General features: G+C 39.9%; 1 protein-coding gene across 1 annotated transcript in view; it reads left to right on the top strand.

Moving 5' to 3' along the window:
* Positions 1-9,627, top strand: part of LOC111842654 (integrin alpha-M-like) — an 87,906-nt gene extending 78,279 nt beyond the window's left edge. Inside the window, exons 23-31 of the mRNA XM_072712688.1 lie at positions 194-273; positions 614-697; positions 871-949; positions 2,910-3,008; positions 4,149-4,229; positions 4,507-4,617; positions 5,216-5,314; positions 5,461-5,571; positions 8,551-9,627. Coding sequence (XP_072568789.1) covers positions 194-273; positions 614-697; positions 871-949; positions 2,910-3,008; positions 4,149-4,229; positions 4,507-4,617; positions 5,216-5,314; positions 5,461-5,571; positions 8,551-8,643 — 837 coding nt within the window. The 3' untranslated portion in view covers positions 8,644-9,627. The remainder of the gene's footprint in view (positions 1-193; positions 274-613; positions 698-870; positions 950-2,909; positions 3,009-4,148; positions 4,230-4,506; positions 4,618-5,215; positions 5,315-5,460; positions 5,572-8,550) is intronic.
* The last annotated feature ends 5,443 nt before the right edge of the window (positions 9,628-15,070 follow it).

Raw genomic sequence — 15,070 nt, 5'->3', positions numbered from 1 at the left:
TTAGTTGAGGGGTATTAATAAGGCTGCCTAAGGCAGCATAGTACTTAAACATACTGAAGTATTTCAGTGTATTTCCAGTTGATGTGTAATATTTAAATAAAATAAATTTATCCAAACATTCATTTGACAAATAATCTTTTAAGACTGAAATTCTGAGTGTCATTCTATTAACATTCAGCTATGTCTTTCCCAGGCTTCCTTTGTGCTCAGTTTTGGCATAGATGGCAATAGTAATTTCAATAAAAACATACCATTTACAGCAAACGCTACAAGGTAATGACCCCTCTAAGCCTGCTCTGATAGAGGAGATTTTGCTGGTGCATTTATGTTCAGTACTATCTTCTGAAAACAACACAGACGTCACACTGCTTAATGTCACAGGCATTGGGATTATCTGTTTGGGACAACATTCAAGTTTAGCTGAACTTTTTTTTTTATTTTACTTTATTCAATTCACAATTAATTGCCCATACATAATATACATAATATTTATCTGAGCAGGAACTCCTACAAGGAAACCATATATATATCACACAATAAAGTCTGCCCAGTTATGATTTAATTTTTAATCCTTAACTTTGTCAATTTAACATTCTCTTGGTTTAATTTTCAGTGGAAATGAAGAACACACAGGGAACGAAAACTTCAAAAGAAGTTATCTTGGTGTAAAATATTCAGTTTACTTTCAAGTAACAAGGTTTGTACATTATTATATTATATGGCATATCTATACCAGGCCCCAGTACATTTCTGGAGAAAAATATTTTTTTCTATTGAAAAAATAAGTACAGGTATTTAAATAAAGGACTAAAATATTGTTGTCTTTGACCGACAGCTCTAATTAATGTTCAATTTTATTTTGAATTTAAGCTCTGAGGAATCAACTACATACATTAACTTCACAGCTGGGAAGAGTGATTTCAAACAACCTGTACTTCATTCATTTAAGGTATTATGTGTCATTTCAGGTATTGGCATAATATAATGGTTTTTATTTGACATTGTGTGACTATTAATAGCTGTATTCCAAATCGTATAATGTGCATAGTTTGTCACTCTCCATGTTTTTTATAATTGTGCACAAATCTAAAGGAAAGCAGTAACAAATACCAGAGATCAGACATTTAATAAAATTACAGCCAATTTCCCAATGCTACTCTTCCAGGAACACGTTTTTATAATGTACATAGTGCTAGATTTTCATGAAAGTCATGAAAGAGACCACTTTCAAAGCTATCAAAGACAACTGAAGGACTATATACACTCTGTGCAGAATTATTAGGCAAGTGTGTATTTTATTTGTATCTTCTCTTCCGAGCAATATTTTCAGTCCAGATGAATCTGTAATTATGAATGAACTGTCTAAAAGGCAGTACATGTTCAGTATTTTGTCTGAGTACTGTTTGGAGAAAAACAGGAAACATAGATTCTTTCCTGTGCAGAATTATTAGGCAAATTTTTATGACTATTAAAATGGGCCAAAAAAGGACCTTGCAGAGAGCAGAAAAACACAAAATTGTAAAGTGCCAGTCAGAGGGATGCAAAACAATCAAAATTGCTAAACCTTTAAAACATGACTACTGTACAGTCGAATGTTTTGGGGCCAACAGAAAAAGAGGATGGAAGAAGCATGTAGCGAGAAGACACATTAATTGCCAAAACTATGTATCAAATTAAAGGGGAGACTTTTAGAAACTCTTTAGAATCGAATACCACCATTTTAAAAAGCTGCAATCTGAATGGAATCTCTGGAAGCACAATGTGCAGTGTGTTACATGACATCGCTAGGATCACAAAGGCTGAAACATAACCTCCATTCAATAAGGCATGCAAGCTAAAATGTCAAGAATGTGCACAGACACATCTCAAGAGTGATTTTATAAAGGTTTTGTGAACAAATGAGATGGTGCAGATGGATGAGTCCATGGATGGTCACCTTCTTCAAGCACCAACAGGGTGGTGGAGGAGTGATGGTGTGGGCTGCAGTTATCAGTGATGAACTTGTTGGATCTTTCAGACTTCCAGATGGTATAAAAATTAACCGCAAGATCTAATGCCAATTTCTACACTATACCTTCTTCAAACACTGGTACAGGAAGAAGTCAGCAGGTTTAAAAAGGATATGATGTGCATGCAGGATTGTGCCCCACCCCATGATATTCTTGCCGGACGGTGCCCCTCTCCATGATATGCAAGCAGGACAGTGTCCCTTCCTATGCATCAAAGTATTCCATAGATTGGCCAAGAAAGTTGATTGAATTATGACCAGGCCCCCATCATCGCCTGAAAAAATGCCCACTGAGAGCTAAAGGGCCAGACTAAATTACGAGATTTACCAAGATGATAAATTTCTCAGAGCAGCATCTGGGAGGCGGTCCTAGCTGATGTAGCTAATATAAGATGGGATCAGAGCAAAAACTTGACTGGTTCAATGGCGAACAGGCTCATGATGGTCATTCAGAAGAAAGGTGGCGATACAGGATAATAAACTTGGTGAAGTTTGTTATTCCTTGTATAGACTGAATAAGACAATTTTATTATTATTTCTGTTGATGGTGAAGTGAGAAAAATCCACTTAGTTTCTGATTGCCTAATAATTCTGCACACTGTAAATCAAGTGTTTTTCTTTTATTTTTGTTTGTGAAAGTCTAATGCAACATTTTCTCTCTAAATACATTTACTTGGAGCAAAAGAAAACTTCAGAATTAATTTTTACAAGTCTGCCCAACTTTTACTAAAAAATATTTCCGGAAATAGTACTTGCCTAATAATTCTGCACACAGTGTATCGTGGATTAGGATCAAAATTATACAAGTTATACCGAATTTGTGGGTGAACTGGCTGTATGTTTATCAGTGAAAATGGATTAACAGTCTAACAGATTTTTCACACCACTGCTTTTCTCAAAGGTAATGAATCATTTCAGAAATCCTGAAGTGACAGTGACTATAAAATCACCAATTAAGCTGGGAGACAAAGATATTTGGACCAACAGAAGCAGCCTTCAGGTAAGCAGTGCTATGAAACCATCTAGCAAGCTCACCAACTGGCAAGAAAGAGCTGGGGAGGTGAAGTGCAGACTTAACAAAAATGGGTGAGGTGGTCAAAAGTATTTTTCCTACAGTGTCTGAGGTCCACCTGGGAGATTTTGATGTATATGTGGGTAATGATGGACGTACCTTGGGAAGCATGAATGGGAAAATTCCCTTCCATATCTACACCCCAGTGGCAACTGTTATTGGAGGTCTGTGAAAGCAATGGATTTTCCATAACACTGTACTCAAAAGAGTGCCCATAAGTGTGCAGGGTAGCAGAACACCATGGACCTCAGTGATGTGGAAGCTGTTAAGCTGAAGGAGGCCTTCAGGGCAATGCTTACACAGGGCTGCCCTGAGATCCTTGGAAACATACAGTCAAGCAAGAAGCTCTAAAGTGAAGGAGATCATGGAGATAATATCTTGGCCATAAGATGAGTTTGGAGCTGCGGCAGGAAAGAGAGTACTGAGTGGTTCCAAAGATGTTTTGGCAAATTTTTACCTAAGGAAGTTGAAGCATAACCATCGATAAGTTTGGAAGGAGATAAGTTTATCATGAGTGATGGATATAATGTAGCCATGGATTCAGGGGGTCTGCCTCTGGACTGGCAAACAGGAGTGGTGGGTCCTGTTTTTAAAAAGAGGGACTAAAGGTATAATATAATATGGGATTATACTTCAAAGACTTGGAAATATACCAGGGTACTGTAGTGAAGACAGCATTCAATGATCGATCTTAGGAATGAGAAGGAAAAATGTGAATTCTGGCCAGGCTGTGGGACAGCTAACTCATCTCCTACACATGGTTATGTGAGGGTTTGTAGAAGATACTAGCAGAATCAAGATGTGGTCGGTGATCCTATGTTGGGGATATCATCATGATTGGGAGACACAGCCACACATAGGGTTGCTGATGATATTCTATTGGCCTCATCTGGCTGAATATGAAGCATTGGGGATGATGAGGGTCCATAAGAGCACTGACAGTACAGACATAGACACAGGTCCGCACAATGCAATACATTAAGTGTGAAGCACCAGACAGTTATTTAACATGTACTGTAAATGGAAAAGGGAACAATGTTGCCTGTTAAAATAATTGTTTATTTGTAGATTCCAAGGTGTCAAAACCAAAAGGATGAGAATCCGAATGTGACCAATTTTGTGGAGATACTGAAGAAGACCCAGATTGTGGTAAGAATACTTGATCATTGTGTTGAATTCAGATGCTTTTGTAAATTTTTTTAACTCCTTTCTGTGTGCTGCTCTATGTACACAATATATGTATAATTCATTTTAAATTACATATTAAATATAAGTGTTGCAAATATCCCTTTCTATTATCCATTATTAATTAGAATATTCTGCAGCTTTATATAAAAATTTGTTCAGTTAATCTCGGATTCAGAAAGAGAAAAGTGGACCCATGCTGACTGTCATTCTCTTGCTCTCTCTCCTTATTCTCTGTTAGAACTGCACTATTGCAGTTTGTGCAGTGATAAAGTGTATGGTTCACATGCAAGAGCTGCAAGACACTTTCTATAACATCTCCGGCGAAGTAAAATTGGGGTGGATAGAGCAGGTAACAGCAGAAATTGTGTTCACCGTAAAAAAAATTGTTTTGTAATACTGGTTAGTACTGCAGAATCTCTTGCAATTGTGTTAATGTTACTCCAAGAGACAATATGCCTGGTAGAAAAATGTAAGAATCCTAAGAGTACAGTAATGTATGGAGAGAATTTACAGAAGGTCACCATGTGTGTTCTGTAGTAAATCTCGTAGATCTCATAGACTGTGTTTTGGGTAGATGTCTAGAGTCAAAATAGCTGACTTCATTCATTCACCATGCTGCAGCAGTGGGACCTTCAGGCTCAAATGACCTCATGTAAACTTAGCTCGATGTTGGCATGAATTTTCTGCGAATGATCTTATGCAGTATTTCTCAATACAGTCATCAGGGCCCCCCAGATAATCCACGTTTTTGCTCCTACTGGGAGCTGGGAGGGAGCAAAAACATGGACCGGCTCGGGGTCCCTGACGACCAGGTTGAGAGAAACTGATATAATGGCAGGCCGTTGGGGTAAATTAGTAGCTAATGTAACTGTATGGAAGAAAATGGGTTGGCATGAAGGGAAGAGTTTCTCATCAGAGCCCTTAGCTTTCTGTCTATTTCCTCTCAGACGCAGCTCATGGCTCTAGATTTGGTCAGTACCTTAGTTCTGGATTATGACCGGAACCAGTTTGTTTCTGCTACTAAGGACCACAATCCAAGTGCTGAGGTAATGTGATTAAGATGATTAAGTCATTTCTCACATTTTACTGAAAACTACCAAAGGGGGAGTCCCAGCACATAATACATATTTCAATAATTTCATACATTTATAAATAATCACTGGTGCTCTGTTTGTTTTCCTGCTCACTGCAGGTTAGGACACATGTGGTGATACACATCGAACCAAACTTCACCAAAGAAATTATAGGTGGTGTATTTGGAGGTTTGCTGCTCCTTGCTTTGATCACAGCTGTGCTCTACAAGGTCAGTGTCATTATTATTATTTTTTTTACTAAAGATATATTGGTACCTCGGTTCTCAAACTTAATCCGTTCCGGACTCCGGATCAAATCCTAAAAAGTTCGAGTTCTTATCGAATTTTTCCCATAAGAAATAATGGAAAACCAATTAATTGGTTCCCAGCCCCCCAAAATTACACCTAAATATTTTGCTAAATATGTTTTAGCAACACATTCTGATCCTGACGCAATGCATTACGGTTAGATGCATTGCGACCTCCTCTCACCCAGCTGCACAAACTGGAACCGCCTCCGTGATGACACACCTTTTAGTTACACGCATGACGTTTGTATCCCAGGCAGTTCGGATGCGTAATCTGCTATTTCTCCTGAATATCACGTAAAGCAGTGAGAACTGGTTTTCAGTTAATTTACCTGGTAAAATAAAGTTTAAATAAATGACATAAATGCTCTAATAGTACACGTAAGTTAGTGGTTTATTTATTGTTAGTTACTGTAATATTGCGCTGCTTTATTTGGTTAATCGTCCAGTCTGTGAAGAAGGCATTCAAGTAAGAATTGCATTGTAGTATGACTTATGTCCTGGCGCGTACAATTTATATTAGGTCGGCATCCACGGTTCGACTTCTGATATTCAGATCGAGTTCTAGGTCAAACTGGTTTGTTCGACCTTCAAGAAATTTGAGTTCTAGGGAGTTTGAGAACCGAGGTACCACTGTATATACAATAGTCCTCCCATATCCACGGGTGATACGTTCCAAGAGCTACGGAGAATGGTTATACTGCAGATAAAGGCAAACCACCTGCAGACCCCATTTATAATGTGATTTCAATTGATAAATTACACACAGTAAGACGTTACCTACATTAAATACAGTAATAGTAAAGTACATTGTACATTATATACTACTGTACAAATTTTGGAATTGTGTAGTACAATAGTAGTATATGCAGTTGTGTTCAAAATAATAGCAATCCAACATCACTAAACTGATCAATCGCTGTTTTTGGTAAAAATTATATTTCTACATGGCAAATAATTTACTAGTAGGTCTAGTAGAGTAATGGAAAACCAAAAGACTCAACAGTCATGATATGCATGCTGCTGATTCTGTGTAATTGAATCATTAATTGAAAGGGGCGTGTTCAAAATAATAGCAGTGTGAAGTTCAATTAGTGAGGTAATTTGTTCTGTGAAAAACCAGGTGCCAATTGTGGGCCTTATTTAAGTAAGGAAGGCAGCAAATGTTGTACATGCTAGTTATAGTGCATTTCTCTCTGAAATTCTGAGTAAAATGGGTTGTTCCAGACATTGTTCAGAAGAACAGCGTACCTTGATCAAAAAGTTGATTGGAGAGGGGAAAACATATAAAGAAGTGCAGAAAACGATAGGCTGCTCAGCTAAAATGATCGCAAATGCTTTAAAATGGCAACCAAAACCTAAAAGACATGGAAGAAAATGAAAAACTACCGTTCGAATGGATCGAAGAATAGCCAAAATGTTAAAGACTCAGCCAATGATCAGTTCCAGGAAGATCAAAGAAGGTCTAAAGTTACCTGTGAGTACTGTTACAATCAGATGACGCCTATGTGAAGCCAAGCTATCGGCAAGAAGCCCCTGCAAAATCCCATTGCTGAAAAAAAGAAATGTGCTGAAGAGGTTACAATTTGCCAAAGAACACATTGACTGGTCTAAAGAGAAAAGGTGCAAAATTTTGTGGACTGATGGAATGACCCTTAAAATGGGTGTTTCAAAAAGACAACGACCCCAAACACACCAGTAAATGAGCAACATCTTGGTTCCAGACCAACAAGATTGACGTTATGGAGTGGCCAGCCCAATCCCTGGACCTTAATCCAATAGAAAATTTATGGGGTGACATCAAAAATGCTGTTTCTGAGGCAAAACCAAGAAATGCCGAAGAACTGTAGAATGTAGTCCAATCATCCTGGGCTGGAATACCTGTTCACAGGTGCCAGAAGTTGGTCGACTCCCTACAACACAAATGTACAGCAGTTCTGAGAAGCAGTGGTTATACAATTAATTATTAGTTCAATGATTCAAAAGAAAGCAAAATCTTAAAACATTTTTCAGTTCATACGGTGAATCTTTGAGTTTGTAAAGAAGAATGTGGACACTGCTATTTTTTTGAACAGCCTAATATTCCATTTCCTTCCCTTTCTGTAAAAGAATAACACAAATGTGATGAATTTCTCTTCTTGTTTTGATTTGGAGTAGAATTTGTAGTGCTCCCAATGCATTTGCTTGTATGGAAATAAAAACTATTATAAGGATTTTCAGCTTTATTCACTTTTTTAGACACACTGCTATTATTCTGAACACAACTGTAACTCTCTTAAATGAAAGGGACTCTGACGTTTTAGCCTAATTCTCAAGAGATGATATATTAAAAATATCAGGTATTAAGGGATGGCAGAGCAATGAAATTGTGCAATGAAATCGTGTTTTTATACCCATCAATGGATGAAGGAACAATGTAAATACATACTGTTACACATTTTACAGTACAGACGTTCCTCTACTTACGAATAAGATATGTTCCGAATGGCCGTTCATAACTTGAAATGTTCGTAAGTCGTTATTCAACATCATTTTAAGGGTATATGCAAGTACTAAGAACTAGGATGCTGGGAGTAGCACGCTACGCTACTGCGAAGTCGTACTAGGCGGAATTGGTGTGCAGAAAAAAAAAATTATATTGTGGACAGGAAACGGGAGCCCAAGAAACACAATTTGGACTTACAGTCCTCTTTGTTCATATGTCTGAAAGTTCATAAGTTGAAAGTTCGTAAGTAGAGGAGCGTCTGTATACAGTATATATATTTTTTGACCATGATAAACCGCAGATAACTGAAACCGGGGATACAGGGGGACTACTGTATTTTTTATGCACTAGTCAGGCTATCACTGATTAGCCTTCTCTGTTATGTGAATAAAACCACATTATCCCTGCTCTCTCAGGCTGGATTCTTCAAAAGCAAATACAGCCAGATGATGGAGACTGGAAACGAGACTGCAGGAGCAAGTCCTGATGCTCCACCAGACGCCGAATAACATTTAAGAAGCACTTCATGCTTATTTGATAATGACATGTTTTTACATTTACCTGCATTCAAATATCTTTGGGAGAGCATATCATGAAATTTTATTTTGCTGCTTAAGCTTACAGTATATTACATTGCTAAAGCATTGCTCCAGCATGGACAGAAGAGTACATCCATTTGTTCATCCATCCATCCATCCTTCAATTACACTAGTCAACATGGTTTTTGTTTCCTTCAAAATTTTTTGTGCACCAGATAGATTTTGTGATGCTGATCACAGAAATTACTTTGAAATCTTCCCAGTGGGCAAGGTTTTTAAGAAACAGCTAATTTTCTAATAGTAGGGAAGCAATGTTAGAATCGGAGTGGTTTGCATAGTAATGGGTATTCCAGTTTACATGCCTGGCAGTAGTAGTTCAGAACTATTGTTTTTTTTTTTTTTTTTATAAATAAGATAACTGATGTAATTTATACTAGAGACTAATTTAGATCAAATTCTTCATTAAAATCTGTCTCATCATTTGTACTTGGGCACGTTCAGGCACGCTCAAGCATGTCTTAAAGCCTGAAGCCCCGGACAGTGACTACAAACGAAAATCTGCATCAAAACATTTCTAATCTTCTCTTGTGTTGCAATATCATAGCATAGGCCTATGCCACTGAAGACGTTATAATATTAAAGGCATAATTGCAGTTTTCTTTAAAACCCTACCTGATTCAAAAATTTCAAATAAATATTTGTGTTCAGCACATTAAAATCTATTGGTTTCACCCAAAATTATGGCAGAAATAAAAAAATCCATAAAATTTGTTGGCCAGTGTTACAAATCTGGCACAGGGAACCAACTGAATGGAAGTTCAGCTGGAGGGTTTGTCCTGTTGGCCTTGAAACTGGATGAAACACTGGACACGTACTTTTCTTTGGGTTTCTATCATTTTTATTTTATTTTTGTGTAACTCATACGTATGGCAAAATAAAAGCATGCAAATAAAATCTACACAAAATGTGCTGATAAATTATTCTAAAAGCAAAAATATACCCCATTAAAGCCTTTGGTTACATCAGAAAACAGAAAAACATGAAGCAATGCATGTCTCAAAATTCAACAGTAATACCATTTCAATTCTCTTACAACTACATATGGACTTTACGGCAGAGTATTCATGCTGCGTGCCAATGTTGACAGAAAAAGAAATGAAATTATCATTACTATAGTAAAACTACAAATTTTGACTAATTTGAGGTAGTATACAAAACTTTTTATCCATTCATCCATCATCTTCCGTTTATCCAAGGTCGGTTCCCAGCAGGGAAACCCAGACTTCCCTTTCCCCGGCCACTTCTTCCAGCTCCTCCGGGGGAATCCCGAGGCGTTCCCAGGCCATCCAAGAGACATAGTCCCTCCAGCGTGTCCTGGGTCTTCCCCGGGGTCTCCTCCCAGTGGGACATGCCCAGAACACCTCACCAGGGAGGCCACTTGTACTCGCGATCTCGTTCTTTTGGTCACTACCCATAGCTCATGACCATAGGTGAGGGTAGGAACATAGATCGGCTGGTAAATCAAGAGCTTTGCCTTTTGGCTCAGCTCTTTCTTCACCATGATAGACCAATGCAGCACCTGCATCACTGCTGATGCCGCACTGATCCGCCAATTGATCTCCCATTCTATCGTTCCCTCACTCGTGAACAAGACCCCGAGATACTTAAACTCCTCCACTTGGGGAAGGACCCCCTCCCCGACCTGGAGACAGAATTCCACCCTTTTCCGGCTGAGGACCATGGTCTCGGATTTGGAGGTGCTGATTCTCATCCCAGCCGCTTCACACTCAGCTGTGAACTGTCCCAGTGAGAGCCGAAGGTCACGGTCCGATGAAGCCAACAGAACCACATCATCTGCAAAAAGCAGAGACCTAATCCTGAGGTCACCAAACCGGACACCCTCAACGCTCTGGCTGCACTTAGAAACTTTTTATTGAATTTTAATTTATGTAGCCGGGTACAAGAAAATTCAAAAAACAAATTTACTATGACACCCCCTAGCATATACAGTGGTACCTCAGAACTCAAATTTAATCCGTTCAGAACTCCGGATCGAATCCTAAAAAGTTCGAGTTGTGATCAAATTTTCCCCATAAGAAATAATGGAAAACCAATTAATTGGTTCCCGGCCCCAAAAAATATGTTTTTTTTTTTTACATTTAAACACAAAATGAATCGGATAAAACAAGAAGAGCATATACTGTACTAAACACATCTAAGCACATTCATCAAAACAGTAATTTGTAAAGTCCAAACAATGTGTCTTGCCCAGATCATCCGCTCCTTCCGTGTGTCACGCCCCCTCGTTAACCCCGTGTGGATCAGCTGTTTCTGGTTGTTGTCATTAGTCCTATACAGTATTACGTCTACGATTCAGTTTGTTTCCCCAGTCCAGTCATTGTATTGCACGTTGCGTTTTGCCTGCCTTACCTGTAATTAAACCCCGTATTCCCCGATACCCTGATGTCTGCGCCTTTGTCTCCGTTAATTCTGTACCCGCTCGGCACAACAATATCATTATAATTAAATGTATTTATGGTTTATTATTAATATTAAAATAATGAATAAGAAATCAATTTTTAAATGTATTTTATTATATAATAATAATTTCTTTTACTGTCTATCATTGTCTAAATGTATTTTTACTGTCTAAATATATGTATTCAGTTAGTGTAAACATGCACGGTGCTATCACAGCTAATGCGAGGCTGAGACTGAAGCTTTACCCTTTGTTTCCGCTGACAGACGTGCCGCGTGACTCATTTCCCCACTCGTACAAGTTATCTTAGGTCGGCGCTCCCGGTTTGTTTTCTGAGATTCAGATCGAGCTCTAGGTAATTTTTTTTGGAACTGATTGGTTCGACTTTTAAGAAATTTGAGTTCTAATGAGTTCGAGAACTGAGGTACCACTGTACATGTAATATGAAGTTTCACATGATCTAGTTAAAATATGGTAATACAGTAATTTTTAGTTGTACATTGATATTTTGAGAAGTTGTAACAAAAATGTTTTATTGCATGTGGGTAGAAGATACAAGTAGAAAAATTAAATTGGGTAGTAGCATGAGTGTAAATGGAAATAGAGCTCTTTTCAAGGATTTAAAATGACAATGGAATTGACACACCCATCTCACTAAGAGAAGCTCAGTTACCCACTGAGTTTCTCACACCCTTCGGCACACAAGCAGACTCATTCTCGGTGGGACTACTCTGAAAATCTGCCACATGGGTCAACAGGAAGGAAGGTCAGTGTGTCATGGACAGTTCTCTTCTGACCCTACTCCTTTTCCCCATCTGGCTAGCAGGTATTCCTGACCATTCTGCCATTTCCCCTCTGTAACTGTATGCTTTACCCTTGTATGTTTCTCTCTATTCCGGGACCGCTGTGTAGCTCTGTGGGCTAAGTGTGTGACTCAGTCTGTAAACGTGTGGGTCGTGGGTTTGAGGGTGGCAAATCCCAGCCTCACCTGTTCTGGGATTTTGGGAGTTCTATTGTCCTCAGTGTTTGTAGTTTTTTTGTTTTTCCTAGTGTTTATTTTCTGTCATAATTCTCCAATCTGTGGTTCTTGTGTTAGGTTGCGGTTTTGTTTTGTACTTCTTGTATTCTGTATTAGCCTTGTATTCCTAGTGTTAGATTAGTGTTTTCTAGTTTGTTAACCTTCCTAGTTCCATGATTATCCCTGATTGATAGTTTCACCTGTTGCTTGTACTCTGGATTGTGTTTGTCTGGCTAATGCTTCTCTCCTATGTCCTTGTTAGCTCGGTTTAGTTTGTATTTAAGTTCCTACCTTAGTCCATTTTCCCAGTTAGTCTTTGTATGTTTCTAGTTACTGTGTGTTTGTTACTGTTCCCTTGCCTAGTTCTGCTTCCTACTGTATGTTGCTCTGCTCCACATTTGTGTTATTCTATGGTTTCTTGTAGTTGTTGTTTTCCCCATTTTGCTTTTTTGATCCCTTGTGGTCCCTTTATTTTGTGCCTTTCTCGTTTTTTTTCAATTTTGCTTAATAAGCCCCCTTTTGTCTTGGACCCACAAGTGGATCGTCACGTTTTTCTCATCTGCGCCATGTCCCACCATGACACAGTGTGCCTATGTGCCCATTCACATTGTGCTAGTGGCCTACAAATATGTCCTACATCACCAGGCAAAAATATTCATTGGACTAAAAAATGGAACACAACGAATACCATTTTGGCACTGCCCCATTGTATTGGAGTAACAGCTGGTAAACACAAGAAACAGCTGGTAAACATGGGGATTCTACACAAGGTTAACGAGGGGGCATAGCGCACAGTAGGATCGAACGAGCAGGGAATGACACTAACAATACATATAAAAAACTATTTACACAATGCAATAGTTCTGGGAGATGTGGACCAGGATTCACTCTATTTCCCTCTCAAAAGTGGGTGGGGCATTACATAGGCTGAATACTATTATGTCTTTTGCTTGTGCTGGGCCAACGGGTATAAGTCCTTCTGGGTCAGGCACCACTAGTTCATGCAGAAGTGCCAAAATCTATCCTTCTTCTGATTATGATTGCCAGAGTGGCCCAGGGACTGTCAGAAGGTTCTATGACTCCTGATAATGCTAGCTCCTGGATTTTATGTTTGATTGCCTGATGCTGGTGAAAATCCAGCTGGTGAAATCAGAAGTAGATGGACTGGACATATCCGGTTCATTATTCTTATGCTGCATTGAGGGTGTTTGCTGTACACTGGTGGACACAAGGACACCGGGGGTTGAGGTAGTCCCCTTTACTGTAGTTTGCAGCTGTGCTTGCCCACTCTTTTTTAGGCTACCTTCCTTGTAGAAGGCCACCATCTCCTCACCAAAGCAGCATCTTGTTAAAAGCCGAGTTTTGCATCCTCCAAGCATCCTGATAAGCAAACTGTAATGGGGCTAGTTTGCCATCAATTAAGGGGACAACTTTAACTTTGAGAATTTTCTCTACATGGCTGGTGAAATGAGATTAATAGGCAGTGCTTAGGTGGGTAACGACTGTCTCCTGTGAACAGTGTTTGTACATATTATTCAGCATTCAGATAACTTTATTTATCCAAGAAGGGCAATTCAGTTCCACACCCAACAAGGTTCACATAAATAAAACTCTATACAGAGCAACTGTCTATCATTAACATGCCACAGAAAACAGCATTATATGGGTACAAGGACACAAATAAATAACACACTCTGATTCTCCTGGGTCTCAGTGAGAGAAAAAAGGAACAGAAGAATGCGCATTTTAATATACTTCAGTATTATAGTTTTAAGGGCATAGTCTTAATCTAAAATTACTTCTTTCAGCATTAAACAGCCTGATAGAAGGAATGAAAGTCTTAAAATAACGATTTGTGTTCCTGGGGGGATAATAGTGAGTTAATTGGACACTGAATTCACTAGACAAAATGTGATCAGGTTTATTAAGAATTCCTTTTGCTTTCTGAGCTACACGGTTTTCCAAGAGAGAGCAAAAATCCCTTTGCTGGGCTTCAATTATCCATCCATCCATCCATCCATTTTCTCCCGCTTATCCGAGGTCGGGTCGCGGGGGCAGCAGTCTCAGCAGGGAAACCCAGACTTCCCTCTCCCCGGCCACTTCATCCAGCTCCTCTGGGGGAATCACAAGGCGTTCCCAGGCCATGCCGAGAGACATAGTCCCTCCAGCGTGTCCTGGGTCTTCCCCGGGGCCTCCTCCCAGTGGGACATGCCCGGAATACCTCACCAGGGAGGCGTCCAGGAGGCATCCTGACCAGATGCCCGAGCCACCTCATCTGACTCCTCTCAATGCAGAGGAGCAGCGGCTCTACTCTGAGTCCCTCCCGAATTACCGAGCTCCTCACCCTATCTCTAAGGGAGAGCCCAGCCACCCTGCGGAGGAAACTCATTTCGGCCGCTTGCACTCGCGATCTCGTTCTTTCGGTCACTACCCACAGCTCGTGACCATAGGTGAGGGTAGGAACGTAGATCGACTGGTAAATCGAGAGCTTCGCCTTTTGGCTCAGCTCCTTCTTCACCATGACAGACCGATGCAGCGCCCGCATCACTGCGGACGCCGCACCGATCCGCCTGTCGACCTCCCGCTCCATCGTCCCCCCACTCGTGAACAAGACCCCGAGATACTTAAACTCCTCCACTTGGGGAAGGATCCCATCCCCGACCCGGAGAGAGCATTCTACCCTTCACACTCGGCTGCGAACTGTCCCAGCTAGAGCTGAAGGTCACGGTCCGATGAGGCCAACAGGACCACATCATCTGCAAAAAGCAGAGACCTAATCCTGAGGTCACCAAACCGGACACCCTCAACGCCCTAGCTGCGCCTAGAAATTCTGTCCATAAAAGTTATGAACAGAATCGGTGACAAAGGACGGAGTCCAACCCTCACCGGAAACAAGTCCA

The sequence above is a fragment of the Paramormyrops kingsleyae genome, chromosome 5 (genome assembly GCF_048594095.1).
Source record: "Paramormyrops kingsleyae isolate MSU_618 chromosome 5, PKINGS_0.4, whole genome shotgun sequence".
In the NCBI taxonomy this organism is placed as follows: domain Eukaryota; kingdom Metazoa; phylum Chordata; class Actinopteri; order Osteoglossiformes; family Mormyridae; genus Paramormyrops; species Paramormyrops kingsleyae.
Note: the sequence above shows the minus strand (reverse complement) of the source record. Positions and strands in the feature narration are given on the sequence as shown.